This window comes from Globicephala melas, chromosome 15 (assembly GCF_963455315.2).
Source record: "Globicephala melas chromosome 15, mGloMel1.2, whole genome shotgun sequence".
In the NCBI taxonomy this organism is placed as follows: Eukaryota; Metazoa; Chordata; class Mammalia; order Artiodactyla; family Delphinidae; genus Globicephala; species Globicephala melas.
In genome coordinates, this window is record NC_083328.1 from 22,124,319 (window position 1) to 22,143,768 (window position 19,450).

Below are 19,450 nucleotides of genomic sequence, written 5' to 3' on the forward strand. Positions count from 1 at the left end.
TTTGTTATGTTCATGGGAATTATAATAGCATTTGACCCACAGTAAGTGCTTAATAAATATTTGCTGAATCAGTAAATGACTTTTTCAGAAGGCAGAACTTTTGCACACAGTTTTTGGTTTTTTTTCCAATAACTCAGAATTATAGCAGACCTGAGAAGTGCCTCTCCTGCTTTAACCAGAAATGTATGACTACTTGCACTGTTCATATGTGGCTAATTTAGATTAATTTGAATACTATTTAAAAATCAGTTCTTCAGCCACACCAGCTACATTTCAAGGGCTTAATAGCCACATGTGGCCAGTGGCTACCATATACAGGTCAGTGCAGTCACAAAACGTTTCTATCATTGCAGAAAATTCTTGTGGATAGTGCTAATCTATATTGATAACAGCTCAGAACTGGAGTGATATGAAACATTAATATGCAGGAAAATTGAGAGGAAGCATTCCCAAAATAAGATTTTTCTAAAAGTTCAGGTTTAGTAAAGTATTACGCGTCACTGTTCTCTTATCTGAGGGCCGTGGGAGGAAAAGTGTTAACCAGAGATCCCTTGGCAGTTCTCTCAGGCTCTAGAAGAGGCTGCTCTTTAGAACAGAAATAAGCCCCTGAATCTTCAAGCATCATTCTTTTTGGCAGTGGGGGTTGAGTAAGAGGGACCACCCTTCTCTGCTCTTTGATGGCAAGTTACATCCTGCACATTCGGCAGGTCTCTCCCTTCTTAACAGAATTAACAACTTACTTCAGTGGGAAAGAAGAAGTTAAGTAGTCACCACTAAGATTTTAGTGTTGTAACTTTGTTTTTAATTTTGGGGCATAATATCTTCAAATGCTTCAAAAATCATACAAGGTACACAGTGAAAAATCTGCCTCCCACCCCCAGTCTCACAGCTGGTCAGTTTCATCCCACCCTCACTTCCTCAGAAAACTACTATTATTTCTATGTATCGTTTCAGGGTTTCTTTATGTGTATTCAAGTAAATGACTGTTAGTTTCTTTTTTCTCCACCACTTTTATATAACATGTAGCCTAAAATATACACTGCTTCGTCCATTAAATTTTTTTTTTCTAAGAATAAAACTTTGGATGGCTTTCCATATCAGTACACAGAGATCGTCCTCATTTTGCTTTCTTGTTTTGTTTTTTAAACAGCTGCATGGCATTCCATTGAACAGCTGTACCATAATATCTTAAGCCAGTCCCCTATCAATCATCATTTGAATTATTTCCATTATTTTGCAATTAAAGTGAAAATTTCAAACTATTTTCTCCACTGCATTCAGAATCCTTCAAACATACATTGAAAAGAAAACTGACCAGTCATTTGGAGCTTAAAACGAGCCTAACCATTCTGTTCCACCGAAAAGAAAATCTCAACATCCTTGTCATCAAAACTGTTAAGACTGCCTTTTTCCCAACAAAGTTCTTTTCCTGTCTTTTCAGTGATTTTAGCATTTCATAACATACATTTTCCAGGCTTCTAATATTCTTTGTAGGTGAAAGAGCTGAGACAAGTTTCCCAGTGTAAGTTCAGATTTTTATACTGAGTCACAGAAAACTCTTCTAATAGAAACAGTACCACTACTGGTCAGACGGGCTTTTGAATGTATTTAAGGTCTCACCTGAAATGCAACCTCTACATCCATCTAAACAGCAGTGCCAAGGGGGTGTTCACCTCCCCACATCTCCATAAATACTTTCCCCATCAAGTAATCCAAGTAATAACAGTGGCTTGGCATATATGGCCTCAAAGCAAGACAAAGCCCCTACTATTCTCCCCAACCTAACAAGACCCTGATGTAAACTTCTATACAGAGTTTTTAGATCTACGCTTGACCACCTAATGGAGAAAAGTAGCTGCCCCCAGGTTATTTCCCTGAGTTTGCATGCATATGTTTCTCAAAGTTTCCTAGAGGTAGTTTGCATACTTTCTGGATGATGCAGAAGATGGATTCCTATTTGCCACTGAGCAGGGTAGGGAGTTAAGTAGACAGTACAGTGAAAAACTCAGTTGCTACTTGGACTCAAATGAATTTTTTTCTAAAACATTTTTTTTTTTTGCGGTACACGGGCCTCTCACTGCTGTGGCCTCTCCCGTTGCGGAGCACAGGCTCTGGACGCGCAGGCTCAGCGGCCATGGCTCACTGGCCCAGCTGCTCCGTGGCATGTGGGATCTTCCCGGACCGGGGCACGAACCCGTGTCCCTTGCATCGGCAGGTGGACTCTCAACCACTGCGCCACCAGGGAAGCCCCTCTAAAACATTTTAACAAGTTAACATATGGACATAGTTTTTAAACAATTAAATAGCACAAAAAGCTTAAAATGAAAAAACTCAGCTGCTCTGTTTATAGCCTTTTGTGTGTACATACTCCTGGTTACTTACTAGATAGTATTATACAACAACTGAGAAATTCTGATACCAACACCCCAGCCGCCCAAGATTTCAGTGAGCGCATTCGATTTGTTGGTTTTGTTTGCTTGTTTGTTATCTTTGCTCAAAAGTACATGTGCCAGCCCAGAAAACCTTACATAGGAGACAAATAAGGTGATACTCGCTAAAGTGACAGATTCCGACACAGCTGGAGATGATGGCAGATCTGCTTCCTAGGAGAGCATCCCTGAAACTTGACCTCTCACATCTGCTTTGGTCCTGGTAGTAAGCAAAAGAAGAGGGAAAAGTAGTCTGACAGTTGGAAGAAGTAAGATATACCCAGAGTGCCTTGCCCGGATTGGTGGAGACATTCTGGAGGGAGGAGCAGAAGTTCTGGGCTAAATTTATGCTGGAAGTTTACACAATCCCCCAAGGTTATCCCTTTTATAGTTAATGATTTACATACACCATAAGCTTCTGGGGAGCTGGGAAAGTAATGTATTTATAGGAGGAAAAGTGTCCGTGAAGTTGCTGGAGAGGTTAGTCCGGTAAAGGGATTGAGGAAGTTTTCTCTCAGAAGGAGGAAAGAAAAAGGGGTGGAAGAAGACATAAAGCTGTTTTGAATGGAAAGGAAAGAAAGTAAAGTGTAGGTTGCTTTAGGTCTCAGTGAACCAGTTGCTGTATTTATCTTTTGGCCTGTTGAACTGGTCAGGACAAGGCATAAATGCTATCAGGTTGTTCTTCTGCTCACATCCTTCAGCACTTCCTAGTTTACTCCGGGTAAAAACTCAAGTCCTTACAAGAAACTGCATGATCTGGCACAATGTCACCTCTGACCCACTGCCCTCTCCTCTTCTCCCTCACTCTGCTGCAGCCACATCAGCCCCCTTTCTTTTCCTGCAACATACACATGTCCCGGCCTTGGGATCTTTGAACTTACAGTTCCCACTGCCTAGAACACTCTTCCCTGGGATATCCCCTTTACCAAATCCCTCATTGTATGAGATGTCCTATCAAAGAGGTCTTCCCTGTCACATTTTCTAAAATAGCATCCCTCATTTTTGTCTCTTTAACCTGTTTAAACTTTTTACATCTCTTACTACCACCCTTATGAGTAAGCGTTTGTTTTGTTTGCGGACGTATCACTATTGCCTAGAACAGTTGTTGGCAAATTTTAGGCATTCAATAAATATTGGATGGGTAAATAAATAAATAAATGACTGAGTTACAAATGACAAAAACCCAAGTCAAATTCACTTAAACAAAATGAGGAATTTATTGGCCCCTTTTTAGTTCTAGGAGTTTTTTTGTTGTTGATTCCTTGGGATTGTCCATGTAGATAATTATATCATCTGCAAATAGGGACAGGCTTACTTCTTCCTTTTAGATCTATATGCCTTTTACTTCCTTTTCTTGCCTTACTAGACTGCCTAGAATTTCCAGCACTATGTTGATTAAGCGTGTTGAGAGCAGACATCCCTGCCTTGTTCCTGATATTAGTGGGAAAACATTCAGTCTTTCATGTTCAACTTGATAAAGAGCATGTACAAAAAACTTGATCAAGTGTAGGAAGTTCTCCCACACCATTCCTATTTTCCAGAGAGTTTTTATCATGAGTAAGTCTTAAATTTTGGCAAATGCCTATTCTGCACCAATTAATACCATCATGTGATTTTTCTTCTTTAGCCTGTTAATAAGGTAGATTACGTTGATTGATTTTCAAATATTGAACAGCCTTGCTTCCTTGGAATAAACCCCACTTGGTCCTGGTGTATAATTATTTTTATATATTGCTAAATTCTATAGGTTATTTTTCTTCCCAAAGTTTAGAACTTTTTAACCATTCTTTCTTGGAGTAATTTTGCAGCCCTGCCCTAGCTTTCTCAACTTCTGGGATTCTGATGATACAAATGTTATATTTTTTTTCTTTTTTTTTTTTGGTGATAGTCCCACAGGTCTCTGGGGCCCCGATATTTTTTTAATGATATAATTTTCAGGTGTACAGTATTATAGTTCAACATCTGTGTACACTACAGAGTGATCACTACCATAAGACTAGTTACCATCCATCAGCACACAGTTGACTCCTTTTGCATTTCACCCACCCTAAACCCCCTTACCCTCTGGTAACCACTATTTGGTTCTCTGCATCTATGAGTTTCTTTTCATTTATTTTATTTGTTTGTTTTATATTCCACATATGAGTGAAATCATATGGTATTTGTCTTTCTCTGTCTGCCTTATTTTACTTAGCATAATACCCTCAAGGTCAATCCATGTTGTCACAAATCGCAGGATTTCATTCCTTTTTATGGCTGAGTAGTATTCCATTTAAACACACACACACACACACACACACACACACATATATTATTTTTTTTTACATCTTTATTGGAGTATAATTGCTTTACAATGGTGTGTTAGTTTCTGCTTTATAACAAAGTGAATCAGTTATACATATACATATGTTCCCATATCTCTTCCCTCTTGCGTCTCCCTCCCTCCCACCCTCCCTATCCCACCCCTCTAGGTGATCACAAAGCACCGAGCTGATCTCCCTGTGCTATGCGGCTGCTTCCCACTAGCTATCTATTTTACGTTTGGTAGTGTATATATGTCCATGCCACTCTCTCACTTTTGTCACAGCTTACCCTTCCCCCTCCCCATATCCTCTAGTCCATTTTCTAGTAGGTCTGTCTTTATTCCTGTCTTACCCCTAGGTTCTTCATGACATTTTTTTCCCTTAAATTCCATATATATGTGTTAGCATACGGTATTTGTCTTTCTCTTTCTGACTTACTTCACTCTGTATGACAGACTCTAGGTCCATCCACCTCACTACAAATAACTCAATTTCGTTTCTTTTTATGGCTGAGTAATATTCTACTGTATATATGTGCCACATCTTCTTTATCCATTCATCTTATATGCACATATATATTTCCTTTTAAAACATGAATTGGTTCATACTACACATACCTCACTTTGACTTTTATCCCCAGTTTCCAATGTATCTTGTAAATCTTTCCATATTAACACACTAAGATATAATAAGGTATCTCTCAGTTCCTGGGAATCAGTACATGGTGACTGGAGATACTTCAGGGCCAACTGACCAACACAAAAAGCCTGGGCCTTAAACTCAGTTCTGGTTTGATAAAAATTACCCTCATCAAACCTTCCAATTAGCAACAGCTACAACAAAACAGCAGCAGCTAACATTTATTGAATATTTTTATCTGAGACTGGCATGAATTAGTCAATACTCACAATGACCTATAAGGTGTATATTATAGCTATTCCCATTTTACAGATGAGGAACACGAAGTTCAGAGCAGTTAACTTTCCCAAGGTCATAAGGCTAGCAAAGTAGTGGAGTTAGTATTTAAACCCAAGACTGTTGGACTTTCAAAGTGTGTTCCCAATCAGTTTGTCTCTCTGTTCATCTGTACACTGAATGCTGTATTCTAATTGACTTCCCTTCAATTAAAAAAAAGATTTATTTATTTATTTGGCTGTGCCAGTTCTTAGTTGTGGCATGTGGGATCCTTGTTGTGGCATGCAGGATCTTTAGTTGCAGCACGTGGGATCTTTAGTTGCAGTATGCAGGATCTAATTCCCTGACCAGGGATTGAACCCAGGCCCCCTGCATTGGGAGCATGGAGTCAACTGCTGGACCACAAAGGAAGTTCCAACTTCCCTCCAATTTTTAATTTAAATACAAATTATTCAAACTGAATACTCATGTATATCATTCTTATTTGGCCTCATCTGTGCTAAAAGATCCTCTATACCTGAGTTACCCTGGGCTCCTAAATATTGGGCTGGCCAAAAAGTTTGTTCAGGGTTTTCTGTAACATTTTACTTTGGCCAACCCAATACATACTATACCTACTCTGAATTTATACTTCTTGCATTAGTGTATTATTCAAGACTAGTGTTATGTATTGGTGGAATGTGCAGTTCATAGTATGATTGGAATTGCAAATGGAAACATTTCTAAGTTATAAAACTGCCTGAGATTCTACCATTAGGGATTCATTCTTAGGAGCATTGATTAAAGTGGAAGTAAGGGGCTTCCCTGGTGGTGCAGTGGTTAAGAATCTGCCTGTCAGCTCCATTTACAATAGCCAGGACATGGAAGCAACCTAAGTGTCCATCAACAGATGAATGGATAAAGAAGATGTGACACATATATACAATGGAATATTACTCAACCATAAAAAGAAACGAAATTGAGTTATTTGTAGTGAGGTGGATGGACCTAGAGTCTGTCATACAGAGTGAAGTAAGTCAGAAAGAGAAAAACAAATACTGTATGCTAACACATATATATGGAATCTAAGAAAAAAAAAAAGGTCATGAAGAACCTAGGGGCAAGACGGGAATAAAGACACAGACCTACTAGAGAATGGACTTGAGGATATGGGGAGAGGGAAGGGTAAGCTGGGACAAAGTGAGAGAGTGGCATGGACATATATACACTACCAAATGTAAAATAGATAGCTAGTGGGAAACAGCCGCATAACACAGGGAGATCAGCTCGGTGCTTTGTGACAACCTAGGGGGGTGGGAGGGAGGGAGATGCAAGAGATATGGGAACATATGTATATGTATAACTGATTCACTTTGTTATAAAGCAGAAACTAACACACCATTGTAAAGCAATTATACTCCAATAAAGATGTAAAAAAAAAAAAGAAAAAGAATCCGCCTGCCAATGCAGGGGACACGGGTTCAAGCCTGGTCCGGGAAGATCCCACATACCACGGAGCAACTAAGCCCGTGCGCCACAACTACTGAGCCTGCACTCTAGAACCTGTGAGCCACAACTACTGAGCCCATGTGCCACAACTACTGAGCCTGTGCTCCACAACAGGAAAGGCCACCACAATGAGAAGCACCACGTACCACAGCCAGGAGTAGTCCCCACTCGCTGTAACTAGAGAGAGCCCGTGTGCAGCAACGAAGACCCAACGCAGCCAAAAATAAAAATAAATTAAATAATAAAGTGGAAGTAGGAAGCAGGAGGGGGATCTAGAAATACTCAAAGAAGTAGAACTAAATAATAAAACAACTAAATTTAAATGTAGATTATTAAACAAAATCTCAAATGAGTAGGGAGAAAGTACCCATGAAACGTCAGGAAAAGTTTTAAGAAAGATTCATACATGTATAGGGTATAAAATTGGAGAAGAAAATTTGAGGAAAAAAAGATTCATTCACTTTTGCCTTAAAGAACCTAGGTCCACAAAATGCAAAATTTGCCTTAGAGAAGCATACCTGTCAAAATTGAGACTCCAGCAATGGTGGGATGAAGCAAACTGGGGGAGGCCAGGATCAGGAGTTTTGAACACCCAGTAGGGCTGAGTGAAGAGGCACATAGGAGCAAAGAGCCAGGCCAAATGTGGTTCTCCAGGGATAGACCCAAGTTCACATGCGTTCAAATTTAGGTTCCAGCCTGTGGGATGAGTCTGTTGGACATCTTTCTTAAGTAGCTTGCAGGTGTGATGAAAGTGCAAGTATGACACAAGCGCTGTCAGCTAAGGAGACAAATCCAGTGAAACACCTGGGGTGTCATTCAATCAAATATTGGCAGGAGCCAATTGGCAGAGGTAAGGGCATGCAGGTGTTATGTATTTTATCTTATTTTACTTTGCACTATTTTATTTTTTGATTTATTTCCCTTCTAGCTTCTTTCCTAAAAGGATTAAATTTAACTTTCAATACGTTACACATACAAAAGAAACATTGAAATAAGAGATTAAGAGATAAATAATGAACTTAGGAGACTGGATTGGGGAATGGATACTAGTGCCAAAAAAAAAAAAAAAAATCTAGGCTTTGATGAGCCACAACTGTTTTCAAGTCCACATTGGTTGAACAGTAACTATGAGCTTAGCACTTGTCATGCCTGACCTTAATGAATTTTCCCAGTAGCCCATGATGTGGGTATTATCATTTCCATTAAAGTGTTTTTCCATTAAAGTCAATGAAGAAACTTGACTTAGGTAACTTGCTCGGACTTCCACAGCCTGGGCACGGCAGAACTGGGATTTGAACTTGATTTGACTTTAGAATTTGGGCTCTTAAATCTTACATGATACCGACTCTGAAGGTGGCAGGTGTTGAGCAATCAAGTCAGGAGGATACTGGGGTTCAGTATCAGAATATCTATTATCTGAAGATGCTGGGTATCAAGAGAATAAGGCAGGAAACCCTGGATGGATAGCGAGGTCAGAACATGAAGGGTATCTAAGAGTGTGGTGCTCAGGGCCAGAACGGATTCTGTACTGAACATACAAGTATAAGTTAAATGGTAGTAACTTTGAAGGTTAGGAAGATAAAGCAAAAGGAAATTTAGAATGTCTTACACCAACCCCTCACTTGTTGGACTGTAAGCCCTCCTGAATATGTGAAGCAAATAGGTTAGTTAGAATAAAAGGCAAATTCCTCAGAGCACCATTATACACTCCACAAGATGTCAAGTGCCACTTTCTATAATGTCAACATTTCTTCTTTAAAAAACACAAATACAGGAGCCAGAAGAGGGGTTTACAAGCCACATCATAGAGCCCTTAGTGTCCAGTGATAGATATTAGTCCACTGACCATGATTGGTGCCCTAAGGAGGGAAAGTTCACATAAGCAGAAACTGTGTACAATTGTGTTTCCAGCATTGCCAAGGAAATCTCTCTCTAAATGAAATAATGAAGTCATAGTCATGAAGAAAAAAATGAAAAAGAATAAAGAAAAATCAAGAATAAACACAGGCTGAGTTATTTAGAGCTGGATTAAGGGCCTAGTTCAGGAGAAAGTGGAAGTGTCAATGTGAAGTTGCCACTGGATGAGGGGGAAATTTATATAATTCTGATATCTAGACTGGGGGTTGGAAGTTTGCATATTTTTCTCACCTAATAGGGTTTCTCCCAACATAGCAAACGTGAAATACAACAGAGTTTGGTTTTCAAGTTTGCCTCCTGATTTGCACCTCCAGCATGTAGGACTCAAATATGCTTAGGGGTCAAACTACGTATCTTAACTTTTATCTGTATGCTAACTTCTAAGATCCTAACGACAGAGGGTAGTGTATGGGCAACTGAAATTCACCTAGTGAAAGAGAGGTTCTGGGGGAGACCGATGCTGTTTTCCAGCTTCTATGACATGGTTTAATGGGATCAGGACTGGGGCATACTTTCCCTTTCAACAGCATGAGTCTTAACCTTTTTTGTTTATTGAACATTTTTTGGGTGGAATTCAATTCAAAAACATTTTCGAGCACCTACTATGGGCAAGGCACTATGCTAGGCACTGAGGATGAAAAGAAAAAAGTTTTCCAGCCAGCTCTCTCTATGCCTCCTGACACCACAGCAAGGCCAGTGTAACGAGACTGCCTTTCACAAGCAACTCAGGACCTCCAGAAATATATGCTATGCAATCTCCACAGATGACACTCTGAAAAGTAAAGGCAGAAGCAAAGATGAAAGAAAAAATGAGATGGTGATAAGATTTTTGGAAATAATGGTAAATCTGGGGTTAGAATCAAAGATTATTGACCCTCAGGTCAGTGCCCCTTTTGCAGATTACCTCCTCTAGGATTTGTAGTAACTGAAATCTGGCAACAACTTTGTACCTGAGGAGTAGTTGGGGCTGAGTGTGGGGACCACTTACTCCTCCTGAACACATTCTTCAAGAGTGGCATCTTTTCAACGATATTTGAAAGATAATATATTAACATGATAGTTGCTGAGACTAGGGATAAACCCCCAGAGAAAGCAGTGTGACAAACCACCATTCTTGGTTGTAAGTCACATAGAAACATATTCTGGCAAATTTAGGCTGAAAAGGAATTTATTGGGAACTTTTGGGAAGCTGACAGAATTATAGGGTAGACTGGGGGAACAGGTGCCAAGGATGGTTGCGGAATCTAGGAGGCTTGAACCGGCATCAACGTTCTGGAAAGTGCCACTACCGCCACTTTTGGAATGGCTGCAAAGCCGCTGATACTGGACGCGCAAAGCCGCCTCCAGCTGCGGCAGGCAGGCCACTTCTCTAGGGAAACACCTTTTTCCGGCGGTGAGGTGAAAGCGAGTGCCTGTCCATCCTGGCGAGGGTCGGGCCTCACGCCACCTCTCGGCAGCCTGCCGCCCACCGGCTTTAGGACCCGGCGGAGCCGGAAATGAGGCTTGGAGGCGGGACTAGGTGAGGTCATCGCGCACACCTGACGTAATCAGCCCGCGCCAGCACAAGTGAGGGCGCGAGGGCCGTGGAAAAGCGCGTTTCTTGCTTGCCTCAGCTCTCACGTACCATGGCGTCCCCCGTGCAGCAGTCTCCTCAGCCTGGCGGCGGGAAGCGCAAAGGCAAGGCTCAGTACGTGCAGGCCAAACGGGCTCGGCGCTGCGATGGCGGCGGGCCCCGGCAGCTGGAGCCCGGGCTACAGGGCATTCTCATCACCTGTAACATGAACGAGCGCAAGTGCGTGGAGGAGGCCTACAGCCTGCTCAACGAATACGGAGACGACATGTATGGTCCAGAAAAGGTACCAGCCCCGGGGAGGGCGGGCTTGAGGGAGGAGGGAAGGGTGGCAGGCCGGCTCCCTGTATACGCATGCGCGAGGTTGGCAGCTTGAGTGGCGGTGAGGGGGCGTGTCCTTGCTTCTGTGTCCTCTCCGCCCCCACGCAAGGTCTCGGCTCCCGACCCCTACCCGGTCTTGTGCTTAAATGTTTGCACTTTGGGCTTTTTTTCCCCATCATTAATCACGGTTGCTCCCATGTATAGATTGCTTCCTGCGGTTCAGGCCTTGTTTCTGAAGCTCTTTCAGAAACATTTACTTCTCATCGTAGCTTTGTGAAGTGTTGCTCACCGGGACCCTGAGGTTGAAGTAGGTTAGGTAGGTACTAGCTGGTACAAGTTCACAAGGGCACACTTCATTCGTCCTTAAGGTTTTTGCCATACCTTACCACCATTTGAACATTATGGCTGTAGTAATGTGTTTGTCCTAAGCAATAACATCTCTAAAATAGTGTTTTTAGTACTTACTAGTGCTAGTTACTTCTCAAATGCATATAAAAATACATTTCAAAAAGTAAGAATTTTTGGAAACAATACCGTATAAAGTCTCATTGTCCCATTTTGGAAATAATTATATTATTGGCTTAGGATTTGGACCAGTACACACATGCACACCCCAAGGAATTAAGTGGAGGAGCATAGTACAGAGGGCATTTAAATTCACGTACTGTCATTTACTAGCTCAGGGGATAGGCATGTTATTAATTCTGCTGAGCTAGGTAAAAAAGAGAATAATGATAGGACTTAAGAAGGTTGGCTAAAATAATTGCATATGGGGCTTCCCAGGTGGCGCAGTGGTTGAGAGTCCGCCTGCCGATGCAGGGGACACGGGTTCGTGCCCTGGTCCGGGAAGATCCCACGTGCCGCGGAGCGGCTGAGCCCGTGAGCCATGGCCGCTGAGCCTGCGTGTCCGGAGCCTGTGCTCTGCAACGGGAGAGGCCACAGCAGTGAGAGGCCTGCGTACCGCCAAAAAAAAAAAAAAAAAAATTCATATGTACATAAAATAACATCCTGGTATACAATAAAATCTCCATAAATGTGTAAAATTACCATTAGTGCCTGATTGGCAATCTCATTAGTGGAGCCGAGTGGGCAACAAGTGCATGTCTTGTCTACACCGACAGCTTGAGCAAGTTCTTGAACTATTTCAGTAGAACAGGAGTAAGGATTTTTAACTTCATAACTATTCGGTTCAGTCTCATGAAAGGAGAGTGTCATATCAGGTACAGTCATATCTATTGATAGGATTAAGGTCCACCCTGAAATGATTCATCTGACGAGCACATTTCCCTCTGCCCCAGACTGTCAAGATGCTTTAGAAAACATTTTCAAATGATATGTACCACAGTTTGAGTGAACTTCCTTCTTCCTCCACATTTTGGAGGGAATGGTGTCTGAATAAAAAGCTTTATTGTCAATATTGAATCATCTGCCACTGGGGGTTTCACATGAGTAGTTAATTAAGAGCTTTTAACATAAGCTGTTGTGGCATTTCTGCTCATTAGTTTTATGCAAACAGTTTGCAGACAAGGATCAGCAACCCTCTGGAAGTGAGGCAGAAGATGATGATGTGGAGGCCGCCTTGAAGAAAGAAGTTGGTGACATTAAGGCGTCTACAGAGATGAGGCTGAGAAGATTCCAGTCAGTGGAGAGTGGAGCAAATAATGTAGTCTTCATCAGGACACTTGGGATAGGTGTGTCTGACTAATACATTTTAAGATGATTGATCCTGTAATATCTGGACACCTGTCTCCGAGAACACTGCCTACAAAATGGCTTGATGGGCATGGCTCAGTTAATCATTTGATTGCATCCTCTCTACACTGTGTTAGCACTAGGCATATGGAGAGGTAGAATGGGGTGGTAGACATAGGGCTTAGGAGTAGAAACCTGGCTTTGCCACTTTATCTGTATGTAACTTTAGGCAAAACAAGAATACACGGTTCTGTCTAAAAGGAGCAGCTGCTACTCAACCCCAGGCAGTTTGGAATGGCTCCAGTCATTTGGGAATGTAGTCTTAGGGGAGCCAGATCTTCTGATTTTTCAAAAGAAGTTGGAAATCTGGAGAAGTTTCTAGGTTTTTAAATGTAGCTAACTACTTTAAAAATATTGAAAACACTGAGCAGCCCAAAACAGACTCGTATATAATCAGGATGCCTCCTGAGTACTACATTATGATCTTGTGCATTCATGGCTCTGGGGCTCCTCTGAGGTCTGAAATCTAGACTTCTGTACAAACTTAGCTAATGGATTGATTAAATCTTTTTAAGTGACTTGCAGATTTTTGTTTTGTTTTTGTAAAAAAGCATGTACTATTTAATGTTTATTACTTCGATAGTAGCTGCTGATACAGGAATACAACAGCATGGTGTTGCCATCAGATAAATTAGACATCACAAATAAGTTAACTCCAGTGTCTTCAAGAACAATTGTTTTTGATAAAAGCAGAGTTAAAATATGAGATACAGTATTAATACAGAGTAGGCACCAAAGAAATATTAATGGAAAAATGGTTGGTTAAACTTGTTTAAAATTTATTATGATGATTTTTTCTACTCTACTGTCAATTTATGTCACTGCCAATGAAAATTCATTTTAGAGAGTTTGAAGAGTTTAAAATGAGAACTCTTAAACTTACCTGTTTGTTCTGTGCTGAGTTTTTCTTTTTATTTTAGAACCTGAGAAATTGGTGCATCATATTCTCCAAGATATATACAAAACCAAGAAAAAGAAGACTCGGGTTATTCTACGAATGTTACCCATCTCAGGCACATGCAAGGCTTTCTTAGAAGATATGAAAAAATACGCAGAAACATTTTTGGAACCCTGGTTTAAAGCTCCAAACAAAGGGACATTTCAGATTGTATATAAATCTCGAAATAACAGTCACATGAATAGAGAAGAAGTTATCAAAGAATTGGCAGGTATGTTTCTCTTAGTGATTTTACACAGGTGTGCCACGGTAAATACTTGTTTATAAGATTTTTTTTTTGAGATTTAAGGCTTACATTTTTGAGTGTAGAACAAGTATATTAAAATGCTCTTAAATAATATCAAACCTAACTTTTCAATATGTTGGGTATGAGATTTTTTTTGGTAGTTAGATACTAAAGTCTTTTCCAAATCAAGATTGAATTTTCTTTGGGGAAAAAAGTGCTGTTGTTAAATGTCTCAGGATTTTATTTGTATTTATTTATTGAAAGCATTCAGGGAATTTGATGGAAGTCCATGTAGAAGAGTGGAATTTGATGAGTGGACTAGTATATGCATATTGTTTTAACAAATTCTAAATGTTTTTGTATCCGCCAAGCTTAAAGGTATCCTTCTTAGCCTGTTTTCCTGTTATTTTTGTTACAGGAATAGTAGGCAGCCTCAATTCGGAAAATAAAGTAGATCTTACCAATCCACAGTACACAGTGGTAGTAGAAATCATTAAAGCTGTCTGTTGCCTGAGTGTTGTGAAAGATTACACGTTGTTCAGAAAATACAATCTCCAGGAGGTGGTGAAGAGTGCCAAGGACTCGTCACAGCTTAATGCAAAGCAGGCAGCGCTAACAGGAAATGGGAAAGAAGCTAAATTGGAATCTGGTGACAAATCAAATCAAAAGGACGCAGCAGAAGGAAAAAATAACCAGCAGGTGGTACCAGAGGATAGTGAGGAGCTGGGTCAGACAGAACCAGTATCTGAGACACATGTGGTGAGTGAGGGGGCTGCTAAACCTGAACTTGCAAGTCAAGTCACAGAAGGATCTGAGTCACATGGAAATGACCTTTCATAGGAAAAGAAATCATTTGGTGTTGGAGGTGGATTTCTCAACTGCGGTCCTGTGAGATGTTGCTGGGATTCTATATAAAATTGTTACTAAAAATATTGTTTTTGAGTTTGTGTGCTGCATAATGCTGTACTCACAATAATTGAGCAGCCCCGTTAATAGCTTTGTTAGAGATCTTTCAGCCCTGTATGGCAGTGTGCATTTGGTTGAGCTAGAAGAGGCTATGGATAAATTGGTGAACACTACTGCACAGAGCGGAGGGTGGCGGGAGGATGATGTTGGCCTCTCCCTCTTGATTACCTTCCCCACTCCCCCGCTTCTGCACTGCCAGCTGACTTATGGGAGTGAGCAAGCTCTGTGAATCGAAACTCAGAGGGAAATTTTCATTCTAAGGAAGGAATTTTTGCATTTTGCAGCTCAGCTGTCCCCTGCCACTTTGTTGTAAACATTGCAAAAACATGGGCCATATAGGTTAGAAGTGTATTGTTTTGTGAAGTTTTTGTACCTTTCGTGATTTTTTTGTTTAGTTTTTATGCCCCGCCCGCCTTTTTCTTTGGCTGCTCCGCGAGGCATGTGGGATCTTAGTTCGACAACCAGGGATCGAACCCGCGCTCCCTGCAGTGGAAGCTATGCCCATTTTTATGTTTTCGTAACATTTGTTACAACCAAATCTGATGGTGCATTGCTGCAATTTTTGGAGGCAAGGTGTGAGATAGAAGTGTTCATTCTAGGCATAAAATTACAGATATTTCTGATGAGGTTAGTTATGAAGAATTAGTCTTCTGAGTTATTACAGTATACTAGTGCAGCAAGGCACGCAAATTCTTTACAGTGTAAGCTACTTTACAATGTAAATGGACTTATTCAAGCTGTTCCATTCCATATCCTTTGTGAAATGCAACTTACAAACAGAACATTTGCTTCAGCAGTTGTAACTATAAATCATAGCTCCCTGACAAATAAAGACAATTATTTTAATGGCTTTGGAATATCAAGACAGTAAAGCTTTTGTTCAAAAAATCATGTTCAGTGAAAAGGTTTAGGAAGCAAATTATGTAGTAGCAGAACTTTTTCCAGGAAAGAAAAATTCACATAGTTGGTAAGAATCTAACAGTACCAACATTAAAATGCTAGGTCAAGAAGCAGTACAAGAAATTGAAAAGACTTTTCTCTCAATGTAATAAATTGACTTATGTCACATGATACTAAAGAGGTTTTGTTTAAAAGCAGCAGCAGTTGCTGATGAATCAACAGATTTCATGAATATTTGTCATGCTATAGCAAGATTTGTAAATTATGAGGAAATTCAAGGAAACTTTCGCCTGCTAGGATCCTCCCAAAACAATGGTCCTCATATCTGAAAAACAACAGTCTGCCATCTGTACTCCTGGTGCCCCATCAGTGGCTGGCTCCATGACAAGTTTTGCCTCATTTTAGTAAAAGAAAATCCTGACGTTGATGTTACAGCACACTGCTTTCTTCACAGAGAAGTGCTGATACTAAAAACTTGGAAATGAAATGAAGAAAGTTTTAAATAATGTTGCAAAAATGGTTAACTTAATTAAAGATCCATTTTATGCAAGAATGTTTAAAAAAAAAACAAACTAAAACCTGAACAAAGAGCATATAAATCTCCTACATACAGAAATCCAGTACTTACCAGAGGAAGAGTTCTCTACAGGATATGTGAGTTGAAAGGTGAATTACCAGTAAATTATAAGTACAATAAAATACTAGGCCAGATTTTGCTAAATGCTTTGAAGACGAAGAATGGCTACAGAAACTAGTCTATTTAGAAGACATTTTTTTCATTGCAAGAACAAATGAACAGTTTTCTGCAAGGGCCTGGAGAAAAATGTTTCTTCTTAAAAGTGACAGGAGTCTTAGATTAAAAGAAACTGACTCTTTGGAATAATTATGTTGCATAAGGCACTCTTGAAATGTTTCCACAGCCACTTGGGTTTGAGAATGAAGAAAGCAACAAGTCTCAGGTCTTATTTAAACTCCTCTTGCAGAACTGCAAAACCAAATTAAATAACATTTCCCCTCCTTTTCCCAACACTGGTGTGTGACTGGGTGAGGAACCCTTTCCCAAAATCTCAGCCTGGGATTTCTTCACTGAGAGAAGAGGAAGAACTCAGAGTCCTCTTCTGACAGTTCTGGATTTCTGTGAAACAAGAGTATCTTTCAACTTAGTGCTCACACTCATATACATTGAGGATCCCCTTAATTTGAAAGTTTTTTCAAGGGTTCCTCCAGGGTAAAACTGAAAAAAGATGGAAGAGACAGACACCAAAGAGGGCTGCAAAATTAAATGTCCGGATTGAGAATACTAAGGGGTCATGAAATTAGCTTTTGGAGTTGGATTTTATTAAGTTTTAACAAGTTTGGAAGTATTGTAAATGTTAAGTCTTCCTGCACCAATGGCTATGTTTGTTTATTGGCTAGTGAACATGGAAATATATTTTTATCCTCCTAGCTAGTGGTCCTGCTGGTAAAACGAAGGATTTGGGAGGAGCAAAGAGAATAGAAAGGGCCTTGCTGATGCAGATGAGGCTGGAACTTCCTTATATATCTTTAGATATTTAGAATGTTAACTCTTAATAAGTTGAAGTTATCTTGAAAGGATGATAGGAGCATTGTAACTATCATTGGGGGAACACGGATGATAGGATTTTGGTGCCTTCATCAGACTTTTTCCAAGACAAAGATACTTTTATTTTGATAGTACAAGACTCTGGGAATAAAATTGGCTGTATGCTTATAGAACGTACAACCCTGTGGAACTGGGTTCCTTTTATTTTGTGAAAGCTGCTACTCTACAGAAAGATTTTGATTTAGTAGTTTGTTTTTAATCCTCTTTTGTATTTATTTTTATCAATATTTGGTAAGACCTTAGTGTGACAAAAGCTATTCTTCCCCAAATGTAAGGTAGTACGGTGTTCTGTTAGAATCTGAATTCAGTCATTGAAAAACTTGTTTTCAGGTTTACCAACTGTTTATTTTCACTGACATCTGAGCATGTTATTCTATAAATGACAAGATTCCAGGGTGGGAATTGAGTGCTTTTTGTCCTTTTAATTTTTATTTTAAAAAATTATGTCAGGGCTTCACCTGGTGGCACAGTGGTTGAGAGTCTGCCTGCCGATGCAGGGGACACGGGTTCGTGCCCTGGTCCGGGAAGATCCCACATGCCGTGGAGCGGCTGGGCCCGTGAGCCATGGCCGCTGAGCCTGCGCGTCCGGAGCCTGTGCTCCGCAACGGGAGAGGCCACAACAGTGAGAGGCCCGCGTACCGCAAAAAAAAAAAAAAAATTATGTCAGTTAAACTCCAGTGTTGTGGTTTAGTAAAACTTGTTTTGCTCTGTGGAGGAAAGAGTGTTAAATTTGATATTTTAAAACATGTTTCTCTTTAGTTAAACATGGTTTCTAAATGTTATTTTTACTTGTATTTTGCTTTTGGTATGGCCAGATATTCAGCTTGTTTTTCAGTTTCTGATGTTTTCAGAAAAATCAAAATAAATTTGTTCCCTAAAGACTGGTGTTCTCTATCTCTCCTTTTTCTTTCTGTCTCTTAGTAAATCTCTTGCTTTATTGTCATAAAGTAGATGTATCATAAAAGATGTTTTTATGTCAAATTATGTATCAAAAGTCATGTACATTGTCCAAAAAGTAAAGATACAAAAATTTATTAATTGCTCTTGAATAACTAAAAACTCTTAAGCGTTTTGTATCTTATTCAAGCATTAGATATTTTACAGTGAGTTTGCTTCAAAATGTATAGTACAGTACTTAATTAAGTTCATTTAATTGGCTTTTGAATTCTTTACATTCCTCACTTTAACATTACTATTTTAATTCACCTTAAAGAATTAGTAGCATATAAAGATTTTAAGCAGAAGAAGTTCTGTCTTGAGCATTTCTGTTAGAATAGTTCTAATCTTTATTTTGAATTAATCAGGTAGTGAATTCATTGTCTATTGTGCTTTTCTAATTAATCATTTGAGCCCTGCTATTTTAAACACTACAAGTTGTTGTTTGGTCAGCGTAACAATTTTCTTCCCAAATATTTTTAGATTTTTACTTATTTATTTTTTGGCAAAGTACAAAACAAAAATTCAGTTGAATTTTTCAACCAGGAAAAATCTTAAGCATTTTAAGAGAGTAGTCACTGAATTATCAGGAAACAAGGACTAAAAGAAAGCAGCCCTGTTAACTACTTAATACCACAGTGTTCTTGTTAGGCTATGTTCAACCCCATTCATGGTCTCTTAAAACGTTGCGTTTGATTTTCCCAGTGATCATCTTTGGGAGTTCTTCAACAAATTCCACCTAATCAACGGAAAAACATATTATGAGACACTTGATTCCATTTTTACTCTCCCAACTGTCAGTATAATAGGGTAGAGCTTTCATGAAACTGTGGCGTTGAGTTTCAGGGTCTGGGTGTTGTCTTAACTGAAGCTAATTGGATGCCTTGGTCACCAGAAACTGTTCCGCTTATATATAAAGATGACAGTGGAGCTCCATCATACTGGTTTTTAGGGCAAATTCACCTGTATGCTTTGACAGAAGAACAATCCCTTTATTCTATTGCTTTCCTCCAGTTCGAACCAGACCTGGGTCTCTACTGCCCCAGTGAAATGGAGGCCACAACTAAATGCAAAGAGAAACATCAAGTTAATTCTTGGCTTTTGACCTTTTAAGAGCTGGGTCCTGGAGGTTACCAAGGAGATTT

The 19,450-nt window shown here is 39.8% G+C and overlaps 1 protein-coding gene across 1 annotated transcript; it reads left to right on the forward strand.

The window, feature by feature from the left end:
- Positions 1–10,584: 10,584 nt before the first annotated feature.
- THUMPD1 (THUMP domain containing 1) lies at positions 10,585–18,250 on the forward strand. Its single transcript, XM_030871418.2, has 4 exons — positions 10,585–10,908; positions 12,460–12,634; positions 13,616–13,864; positions 14,298–18,250. Exons 1-4 carry the CDS (start codon positions 10,678–10,680, stop codon positions 14,717–14,719), a joined length of 1,077 nt encoding a protein of 358 aa, XP_030727278.1. The 5' UTR covers positions 10,585–10,677; the 3' UTR covers positions 14,720–18,250.
- The last annotated feature ends 1,200 nt before the right edge of the window (positions 18,251–19,450 follow it).

Bases quoted from the DNA above. Each gene is read 5' to 3' on its own strand.
- THUMPD1 (XM_030871418.2), top strand. From the start codon at position 10,678: ATGGCGTCCCCCGTGCAGCAGTCTCCTCAGCCTGGCGGCGGGAAGCGC. The intron at 10,909-12,459 runs GTACCAGCCCCG...TTATGCAAACAG, and splicing joins ACATGTATGGTCCAGAAAAG to TTTGCAGACAAGGATCAGCA. The intron at 13,865-14,297 runs GTATGTTTCTCT...TTTTTGTTACAG, and splicing joins AGTTATCAAAGAATTGGCAG to GAATAGTAGGCAGCCTCAAT.